General features: G+C 26.3%; 1 protein-coding gene across 1 annotated transcript; it reads right to left on the reverse strand.

Moving 5' to 3' along the window:
* Positions 1 to 353: 353 nt before the first annotated feature.
* Positions 354 to 1,433, reverse strand: LOC107404829 (dehydration-responsive element-binding protein 1B). Its single transcript, XM_016011832.4, has one exon. The coding sequence runs from the start codon at positions 1,305 to 1,307 to the stop codon at positions 600 to 602; it is 708 nt and encodes a 235-aa protein (XP_015867318.2). The 5' UTR covers positions 1,308 to 1,433; the 3' UTR covers positions 354 to 599.
* Positions 1,434 to 12,197: the final 10,764 nt, after the last annotated feature.

Consider the following 12,197-nt stretch of genomic DNA (forward strand, 5'->3'; position numbering starts at 1 on the left):
TTGGGATTTTGGTATTTTAATGCTCATTAGTAACAATACTTTATTAAATCTCATGAGATTATACATTCTAATAATGATTGGTTATATAGTCTAAATCTTTTAACTCGGTTTGAATGTTATCTAAATTGAATATATAATTCCAAAAAGACTAAATTCTTTGAACGTAACACAAAATTTTTTATTAAGTTAGTTTGACATCCATGGAACTTTTTGTAGTGATATGTGTTAGTCGTCGAACGTGTTTACGGACTGCAATAATTACAAAATTGTATCATAATTTTGTCTGTTTGTATCATTTTATATTTTTTCAAGAAGACCACATTCTTTTTTGGCCAACAAGGAAGAGGAACACATTTATACTAATAAAAAATATGCTTGTATTTACCATTAAAAACAATTTCATGATTTCTTCTCTTTTTCTAAAAACCCCTATACGTCCAATACAATACAACGCAAATTTGAATATCTCCAATCCAAAGAAAATTTGAACATCTTAAGAATGGGAAACAATCACAAATCTTAATAAAAAAAAAAAAAAAAACAAGTGAAATTATTAAGTCACACTAATCCTAGTTATTCTTACTATCATGTACAACAAATCAAAAGGAATAACTCCAAAGTGAAACTTCTTCAGCATTTGCATCATCATCCCAATTGATTAAATCATTAGTCAAATAATGAGGTGGTGAAAGTAGAAGACCTTCTGCCATATCCGTAATCAACCTTGGCATATCAAAAACAGTCTCTTCATCCATATAAAACGTTTTCTCTTTCGTCTCCATTTCCTTCGTGGTTGTTGACTCTTCTTCTGCAGTAGTGCACTCACCACAAGCACCACCGAACTCCTTCGGCCGGAACTCTTCGGCGGCCTCGTTGGCTGCCTTCCTTATCTCCTTAGCATCCTTCGAAGCCGGAACCGGTAACCTCCATGCAGAGTCCGCGAAGTTCAGACAAGCCGATTTCCCTCTGAATGCCAAAGCAGCTACATCATGTGCTCTAGCAGCCATGTCAGCAGTCGGATAAGTCCCTAACCATATCCTCGTCTTCTTGTTTGGTTCCCGGAGTTCACAAACCCACTTGTTGTTGTTCCTCCGACGAACTCCTCGATAAACCGGATGCCTAGTCTCCTTAAAAACCCTCCTTCCGGCTCTCTTCTTGGGCATATTCGAAGCCAATATAACTTCTTCATCTGAATGAGAAGCTCGACCTCCGGCAGTCGTTCCGGCGTCCGACATCGATGATGTCTCCGGGGCGTCATTCGCGGAGTAGAACGGGTACGGGTCCGAAAAATGGGTAAGAAGTTCCATTATTTCACTTTTTTTTTTTCAGAAAATGATTAGAACAGAAAATAGAAGATTTTCTAAATGGAGTAAGTGTTTTGAAAGGATTAGAGATTTAGTTCCAGAAATGGGATTTTGTTTTAAAAAAATTGGGAAGTGAAGTGAGAGTGTTTATATAGTTTTAGAGAGCGTTGGATACGTGGGACACGTGGGGTGCGAATTGGACACGGAATGGCAGCCTGTCATGGTTCACACAAGGAGTCCAACCTGAGTGTTTCCTTTTTGTCAGTTAATTTTGAGTTTGACTTGGTAAGAGTAAGCTATGTTTCCCTTGTTTTATTTATTTCTTCTTTGAGTGAACTTAGTGTATACCACGTGTCCTTTGCTGCTGACGTCGCTTTTTTTTTTTTTGGATTATAGCTGCTGATGTTGCTTAACTGGTGACTATGTTTTAGTACTTATGTCCTTGCTGGAAACATTAAAAAGATATTAATAATAATATGCCACGTTTTCTTTCTTTTTTTCGTAGAATTTTATGATGTGTGCCTGCCAGCTCAGCAGCCTCAGCTACTGTTAATTAAATTTCCTTTTTTTTTTTTTTTGGATTTTGCATATCTTTTAATTTGATATTTTAAAAGCAGTATATAATTGAGTTTTAGGATTATGAAAAAAATAAAAATAAAAATGAAACTGATTGCTGTCTTTCGCATGAATCTTTTTTATTTCATTTTTAATTCTTTTTCAATGATTTTTTTTTATTTGTGAACGTCATGAGGTCGGTAAAGAAGTGCTTTTTCGGCGCCGTAACATCTTTGATGCCGTCTGTTTTTGTGTCTTCTTTTTATTTATTTATTTATTTTAGTAATTGATTTTTTTTTTTCAATTTTGTGTTTAATAAAATAAGCGTGTTAATATACTCAAAAAACAAATGTAAGTGTGTTTCTATGTGCTAAAAAAATTTGAACAGATTTTTGAAAAACAATTATAAATAGTTTAAACAGTTTATAAACATGATTGCAGTTCATTTAAATCTATTTAAATGGTAAAAAATAATGATATAGTGGTAAATTAAATCTTTTTAGTGGTTAGGATAATCTGTTAATTCTCTAAAATTAGAACCGGCTCCTTTAAAGGTCTTTTTCTTTTTCTTTTTCTTTTTTTTAAAGAAATTATATTCAGATACTCCATTAAATTTTATATAAAAAGATAAAAATTCTGAAAATTTTACCAAAATATTTATAAAGTAATGAAAAATTATTATTTTATTGATTAAAATATTAATATAATAAAATTAAGAATAAATAAGTAAACTTTTAGATAAATAACTTTAATTAAAAATAAAACAGTACATGATATCATCTTATATCATTTAGTAAACATCTTTTTGATACCCTTAACTAGTAGTTATTCATATATATATATATATATATATATATATATATATATATATATATATGTAAATCCAACAAAAATGAGGTTAGTTAAATTTATGTTTATTTACTATTGGATACTCATTATTGATTAAGAATTAGATTAAAGAAATCATAGAATATTCCATATTTGAAAATTTGTTGACAAACTATTATAACAATTAAACTACTTATCTATATAGGGACCGCCAAGAGCTTTATAGATGATCCCATATTTGAATCTTTTGATTTTTAATATTATAATCGTAAGGTGGTAATTTTGTTATTTTTAATTTATTATAACTTACTTGAAAGTCAAATAAAATTTTATTTCTTCTAGAATTTTAAAAAGTTTTGGTCACGTTTTAATTCCAGGTAGAACAAACAACGGCATACTAAGGATTGAATGATGATGATGATTATGATAATGATAATGATGATACAATGATGGAAAAACTAAGTTTTTTTTTTTTTAATAAACAAAAAGCTACAATTATCTGCAATTGCTTGCTAATTTGGTATGCCATTTTAAAAAATAAATAAATAAAAATAAAAGGCACAACTTATCTATTTTGTTGTTCCAATGGGAAGGGACAAAATTTGCCAATGACATTTTTAATGGTGCTAAAAATACAATTGACAGAATTTACAAATAGACCCCACAATAAAAAAAAGTTTTGTTGAACCCATATATACCTATTGAAAATTAAATAATTAAAATAATATTTAAATATGATTTAAATATGAATCATAATATTTAAATGTGAATCCCATATATATATATATATATATATATATATATATATATATATATATATATATTTTACTTATTATGCACGTTCTTTCTTTCTTCAATATGAACCTCATAATTTGATTAAAATACAATTTAGAATTTGACAACACTATTTTTATTATTATTATTTTTTTATCATTTATCATCGAAATAATAATATCAAAAATTAACTTTTTAAATTGGAGAATTTTTATGATGCCAAATTTTCACAACGACAAGACAGTGAAATGAAATTTGGAATTTGATAATTGAAGTGCTGGTTTGACAGCACTCAGGAAGTCACGACAGAAGTAGATATTCGGTGAACGTAGTGTGTGAAAATACAGAGACAGCTTATGAGACTCGGAAAGAACACGCGCACAACGTGGAAATTTCCGTTTTGATATTATATTTCAGGCTTCGTTAAGCAAAGCAGCGAAGCCCATCGTCATGAGGAGAACGTAATGAAGCGTGAAGAGGAAACCCCCTCCTTCCCCTCTTTTTTAGAAATCTTATGGGCTAAGGAGATAAGATTCTGGGCCAGTAAGCAATGCGTGTGTTTATGGGTTTTGATGACACGCTCTAATTTCAACTCTGGATCCAACTGAGGCAACACGGAAAACCCACCGTCTCTCACTGTATCAAAGAGAAAATTACAATAAAAGAAAAAAAAAAAAAATCAATTCCAAAACCATGTAAAAATAGAGGGTAACATCTTTTCAGACTCTGATTTGGATCTTTACATATGTTTATTTATTTGGATAGAGTTGTCAATGTTTGAACTTAAAATCTCAAGAATCTTATCTATAAATTTATCATTTCTCTTTTAGGCTTAAACCATATATAAGTGAGAGTTTTAAAAGAATTATAAATGATATGAGATATATCTTTCTTAATGTCCTAGATTCAAAACATAACAACTCTTCTCAGAAACGAAAACAAATACAAGGATCCAAAACACATGAGGGAATTATTACAAAGTATTTTAAAAAATTGCTTTCAAATGTCTAGAATGAATGTCAAGTTGATATAGATTACACATTTTAAGTTTTTTATAAAAGTAAAATTTTTTTAAAATTAATATTTTCTAAAAGAAAATAAAAAATTAATAGTCTTTTTTCATAATACTATTGGAGAACAATTTTTAATTTAACTATACAGTTATATCACCTAAATATTAATACTATTAATTTCTATACCATATACATTGTAATCTACATTTACCATTAGATATGTTTAATTTTCTAATGCCCATTTACACCAAATAAGAAATTGGTCTAAAGATACACTCAAACTTTAGAATTCTTGCTAATAAATGATCATAATAAATAACTAAAGACAACCAATTTTATCTTAGCCCATATATCTTTACCATAATTATGTTTGACCTATTAGGATAACCAGTAAGACATAATCGACATTATGATATTAAGCTAAAGTCTTTTATCACAACAATTGGATTTTCTTGGATTTGTTTAGCTGGATTTAGTTTTCAGAAATTAAGCTTAAATGGTTGATATGATAGTTTTTTAGTATTTTTATTCATATTGATAATAAACACATTGTATGCACGTATTTATAGATATGGTCAGTTCTCAACATATGTTAATGTGTTAAGTGCTAATATGTAACTGATATTTCCTAAAAGAGAAAAATTAATAGAATATGTAGTTAATTAATAACCTTTTTGTATAATAGTATTAGAAAACAATTTTTCATTTACCTTTACAGTTATGCCACCTAAATATCAATACTATTAATTTCTATACCATATACACAGTAATCTATATTCACCTTTATATACCAACTTACACCAAAGAAGAAATTGGTCTAAAGGTACACTCGAACTCTAGAATTCTTGCTGATAAATGATCATAATAAATAACTAAAGACGGCCAATTTTATCTTATCCATATATCTTAATTATGATTATGTTTGACCTATTAGGATTTAACCATTAAGATATAATTGACATCATAATATTAAACTAAAGTTTATTATCACAGCAGTTGGATTTTTTTGGATTTATTTAGCTAGATTGAGCTTATCTTCTAAAATTAAATTTGAATTTTATGTTTCAGAAATTAAATTTGAATGATTGATATGATAGTTTTTTATTACTTTATTTTTTTTCATATTGATAATAAACACATTATATACACTTATTTATAGTTATGGTCAGTTTTCAACGTAAACGTTAAAGCATGTTAATGTGTTAAGTGCTAAGATGTTGACAAATATCATCTTATTATTTAATATATAGATATAAGGATGTATTAATTTAATCATGAGGATATAACTCATAATTTTCGAATGTTTATCTATCCTTGGATATGTTCAATCAAAGGCTAAGATGATTTATCAAAAGAAATTTGTCAAATATCTTGTAGATTAAATGCTCCTCTATATATATATATATATATATATATAGGATATATATATAGGAAGAGTATGCGCAATGCGTAGCATACTCTTCTTTTAAATTCTCTATGAAATTGTCTTTTTTATTTTAATTAAATTTATTTAATTATTTGTTGTTTGACTTTTTATATTGTACTCAAATATATATAAAATCAAATTTTGCTTTGAAATAAATTTTAAAAAATATACTTTTTTTTTTTAATATTGATAACAATAAATTGAACATAATAAAAAAGGGTACATTGTTATAGTCACAAAATTGCAATCTTTATTACATTTAATAACTCTCAAATAATTGATAAAATGATATATGGTAATAATTTTGAAATAAATTTAAAATAAAAAATATTTGATTTTATTTTATTTACTAAATAAATCAAATAAGTCAAACACATAAAATATATTTGTATATATATAGTTTCCTTAATTAAATATATTTTAAATATTTTTACATATACAAATATAGTTATATGAAAATAAATAAGGATATCTTTTTATTTGAATATAAAAAATATTATATCATAAATAATAATTGTTAAGATACCAAATTATAAGTTTATGCTCAAAAAAAATTATTTGATCTTATTTTATTTACCAATTAATATATATTTTTATTATTATATTATAATATTATATAATTGATTGAAAAAATATAAGAGTATTTTATCTTTTATGGTTGTACCTGAAAATATATAAAATTAATTTTTGTTTTGAAATAAATTTAAAATAAATATACTTTTTATTAATATTGATAACAATAAATTGAACATAATAAAAAAGGGTACATTATTATAGTCACAGATTGCTATTGCACTCAATTAACTCTCAAACAATAGATAAAATGATATATGTAATAATTTTGAAATAAATTTAAAATAAACAAAATATTTAATTTTATTTTATTTATCAAATAAATCAAATATATTTGTCTATAAATTAGTAAGTGACATTTTTCGGTTATTTAAAATTCGGTATTGAATATTTTGTTGGTTTTTATTCTCTCATATTTTTGTAGTTACTAAAGTTTTTATTTTTTATTATTAATTTAAATTTAATTTTTTTTGAATAGATCCTAATCATAATCATCTTAATTATAAGCATAGACTTGAACCATGCTATAGGTTTTTGATTGAAGTTGACGATGCTGAATCAAAATATGCTGGAAACTAATTGAAAAGAAAAAAATGCTTCTAACAAAGATTCATCACTGATTATAGATTCATCTTTATCTATTAATTTTTTCAAGATGATGAAGAATAAAAAGATAAAAAAAAAAAGACGTAAGAGATTATTTAGGCTGAGGACATATAAGAAATAACAATACGATTGTTCTTTCTTCAACATGTTAAACGAAGGTTTGAAGCATCTTGAAAGAGGAAAAAATGAGTCTCTTTCACAATTGTCCAGATTATGCCATATGAGTTCAACTTTAGGTACCCAAAAAAAAAAAAAAAATGTTCATCTAATATAATATAATGTAACCGACCCAACTATTTACACTCTATAAAAAAAAGTTCATCTAATATAATATAATGTAACCGACCCAACTATTTACACTCTATAGCCAGTGTAATTTTTATTTGTCTTTTTCGTTTCTTTTTATTTTTCTACCTTGTTAGAATAGAAATTTTTTTTGAAAATATAAAAACTAAAAAATAAAAAATAAATTGAAACTTTGATTCCACCAATCACTTTTGCTGCTATTCAACTCTGGCAACTCGAATATAAGATCTCACATCGGTTGGAAAGGGGAACGAAACATGCCTTATAAGGGGCTGTGGATACCTTTCCCTTGAGAGATCTTTTAAAACCGTGCGGGCGGGGTCCAAAGCGGATAATATATCATGCGGGTGGATTGGGCTATTATAGTTGGTATCAGAGTCAGAACCCGAATCGGTGTGCCAGCGAAGACACTGGGCCTCAAAGGGGGTGGATTGTGAGATCCCATATCAGTTGGAAAGGGGAACGAAGCATGCCTTATAAAAGGTTGTTGATACTTTTCCCTTGAGATGCCTTTTAAAACCATACGGATGGGGCCCAAAGTGGATAATATTTTATGTGGGTGGACTGGACTGTTACACGAAGTTGGTTATAGAACTCACAATGTTATGGTTCTCTTTGTTGTCTTCTTTGTAACTCTAATAAAATATATAACAATTTGATTCAATCTAATTGAAATGAATGAAAGAAAAAGATAACAAATTTATATGGTTTTTGATTTCATTCAAAGACCGAAGATTTATCATTTTTTCTATGCGTTAGTTGTGATAAACTATTAGCACAAATAGGCTTTCAATGTAAGTTTATAATTATATCATTTATTATAGAAGACAGTGTGTATATATATAGATTAGTAATAATATATTATATATATATATATATATATATATATATATATATATATATATAATATTTTACTAATGATTATTGACATGCATATTAATTGTAGGTCATAATCAAATTATATATAATATTAAAATAATATATATATAATACATCAGAAATTATATATAATTTGATACTGATTTATATCATAATGTACAAGTTAACATATATGGTAGTAAAAAATGCATATATTTAATACAATAAAATTAATTATATGCAATGAATCAAAATATACATTTGAATTTGATTTTGAATTATATAGATAGAAAATATTATAAACACATTTGAATTTGAATTAAATTATATAAATATATTTGAATTTCAATTTGAATTTAAATTTTACAGATGGAAAAAATTAAATAAGTAAATATTTTTTAAATCCATAAATAATTTACCTTAAAAGGTAAAAATATGTTTATAGGATAAATAATAATAATAATAATAATAATAATAATAATAATAATAATAATAATAAAAAATAAATAAATAAATTATATTATATTATAAATATTTAATATATGAAAATTAATTATTTGCAAAGAATTAAAAAAAAATTGAATTTTATAGATAGAAAATATTGTTAAAATTCATTTTAATTTTAATTAAATTATATAAACGCATTTGAATTTGAATAGATGGAAAAAAATTAGATAGAAAAATTCTATAAATGAAAAAAATTATATAGGTAAATATTTTTAATTTTGAACTCTATGATTGAATAATATTATACATAGAATCCAAATTTATAATTCTTAACAAACCTTTATTCTATAGATTGAAAAGAAAAAAATATTCAAATATACTTATTAATAATAAAACTTTTAAATAAGTTTTCAAATACAATTAATTATTATAGATTATTTTTAAAATTATCTATTATGCTAATACATGCCTTGCATCATACAAATATGAATGCTAGTATTTATATAAATGAAGTTTTGATTTAGTGGACTATTTGACTTACCTTATAATGCATGATAATGATGTGGTGCAATACTAAATGGGTGCAAAAAAAGAAATACAATTTTTTTTTTAAAGAAAAATCTAATGTTATTTACATGATATGCGACAATTTAATAGATTTAATAGATTGCGATTAAAAAGTTCACTTTTCCTTAAGAACTAGTTTTTGTATTAATATTGCCATGTAAATTTAACCAATTCTACACTTAAATGGTTAATTATAAAATAAATTAGGTGATCCATTAAATCATAACTTTATATATAAATTAGGAAATTCCACAAAGAGGCAAATCCGTTAATGTTCACATGAACTTCGGAGTGTAAGGTTGTTTTGTTGAACCCTAAATCAAATGTGAAACCACTTAAATTTCATAAAATCCTTCTTTTCTTTGGTGATTAAAATCCAAAGAGAGTAATCATGTTGGGAAAGATACGTGCAATGATGAAATTCAAAATTTTATTCTTTAACAATGTCCTACAACAATGATTTCAATTACTGAAAACTTAAAGTTATATTGATAACCACCTTGAATGAATGATAATGGATGATTAGAACTCCCATAAAGTAAAGATAAAAACGAAATTTAAATTAATAATTATAACTTATACTGACAAAACCAAAGTAAATGAACATAATGATTGGGATCATTAATGGAGAAACTTTGTGTCCAATCTAAGTACTGATTGCTAAATTTGAAACTGTCCCTCGCAAATTAGCATTTGCAAAGGGGGGCCAAAATAGAAAGAGAGCTTTCAACATTCGATGTTGTGTCAAAATATAAAATAATAAGTAGCAAAAAAGAGGTTCCATATTGTGTGTCAGCCACATTGGATGCGTGTTCCCCATTCTTATTTAAAATATTTTGTGAACCATTACAATCGACGTTAAATTTTAATAATTAATTGGGCTTATTACCGTTTGTTTCTAAGGAAAGATTTTTAAGAGAGTTTCTGGTTTCTCCTTACTCTAATTGGAATATTTTGGCCATTAAAAATTTGTTTTTTGAACTTCAGAAGTAAGTGTATGAACTAATTGTTGAATAAAATATGATCTTTTATATAGTAATTGTTTTGATGACCACAATGGAAAATAATGATTGGGAATCACGTTGTGGAGGATGTCCAATATCCTAAATAATGGGTTTTATTGATCGCTAAGCTAGTGGGCTTGAAAGTCGAAAAAGTATATTTATTACCCAAAGAAGAAAGTCCAAAGTATGTGTATTAATTAATTAGATCATATATATTCAGTTAATGGAGAGTTTTCCATACCTTTCCAACAGTGGATATTATCTATAATTGAATAGTTATAAAAAGTTACATCTTATTTATCTATTACTAAATTAGATCCATATAACACATAAGATTTTTTTTAAAATTTTTTATATTTGTATGTATATAATAAAAACGACATTTATAAGATTTAGCTAATAGTTTTTATCATCATATGGTTTCATTTCTTAGTCATTGATTTATAGATTTAAAAAAATATAAACTATATTTTGTTTCCATATAGGATAAATCATTTTGTCCAAATAGAATTTAATATTAACTAAATCTTTATCACTAATTAATTTTTAAAGCTATGCAACAACTAATAAAAAATGTCTTAATACTAAATTATTATGTCGACGTAATGTGGGCCTGATTTTATAATTATATTTGGTCTCTTGACAATTACTTTTCAATTTACAACGAAAGATATAATAAAATGACAAGTGTAGAATTTTTCATATCTCTTACTAGTTTTTCATGTATTTTAATGAGTTTGCATTATATAACAGATTTTAGAATAGATAAAAAAGTTGACTTAAAAAAAGTTATTGTCTTATAATTAAGATAAACATATTTAATTAATTTGATCATTTATGCAGTTTAATAGTTGTAAAATATACAGCATTCATGTTTATTAGTTAATAAATGGTAAATGTAACTTTTTTTCGTTTCTAAGCTGATTTTTTTATTTAGCACAATTAAAATTGATTCTTTTATATAGTAATACCAAACCAAGCTTTATACGACTTGACATGTCACCTATCATAGAGATGGTTTGAAGATGAACAGTTCTATATATATTGCTGTATTTTGGTTTTGATATATAATTTGATGGGGAAATTAAAACGAGGCTATATTTGGACGTCAGCTTCAAGGATGATACTTGTAAGAGAGAGAGAGAGAGAGAGACATTATCTATCAGTGATTGTGAGGAAGAATAGAGAGAGAGTGGGGAGGGGAGGCCAGCTGTGTCGGCCATAGATGCATCCCATAGTCAAAGAAAAATTAAAACTCTCTTTTTGGATCATTCAAAGCAAGATGGATATATTTCGGCTTCCTTGGCTTTGCAATTTATCAGAAAAGAAAGTAGCAGTATACCCCACAGGCCAGAGGGACATACTTTTCCCTTTGATTTTGTGGAGAAAAATGGTGTACAAAGACAAGACCGACTGACATTAAAACCTTTTTCAACATTTTTAAGCCCCACGGTCCCCCCTCTCTTAAAATTCATAGCCGACTTCTTTTACGCTTCATCTCTCTCTCTCTCTCTCTCTCTCTCTCTCTCTCTCTGTATAATTTGCTTCTATATATTATGTGTATATATATCTATGTATGTCCAACATACCCAGTAGAGAATCTTGCAAGATATGTATATGTATATGTATATGCCTTTCATGTGATCTAGAAAAAGAAAGAAAAATTAATAAAGTTGTGATTCAACATTGCTGGTTCATTGATCAGTCATATGCGCCGTATCCATTTAATGTTGATGGCCAGCAACGTGATCTTATTAATAAAACTTTGGTTTATACTTGTTATATATATGAGAAACCTGGTTTTATGAGCATTAAGCTTTCTATTATATATGTGGATCTCATTTTTCTGACATACTGGAAAATTATTAAGCCTTGTCCCAACTTCCATTAATAAAGTATGTAACATATATCTAATTAGGGTGATGATATTTACATA

The sequence above is a fragment of the Ziziphus jujuba genome, chromosome 6 (genome assembly GCF_031755915.1).
Source record: "Ziziphus jujuba cultivar Dongzao chromosome 6, ASM3175591v1".
NCBI classification, from domain to species: Eukaryota; Viridiplantae; Streptophyta; class Magnoliopsida; order Rosales; family Rhamnaceae; genus Ziziphus; species Ziziphus jujuba.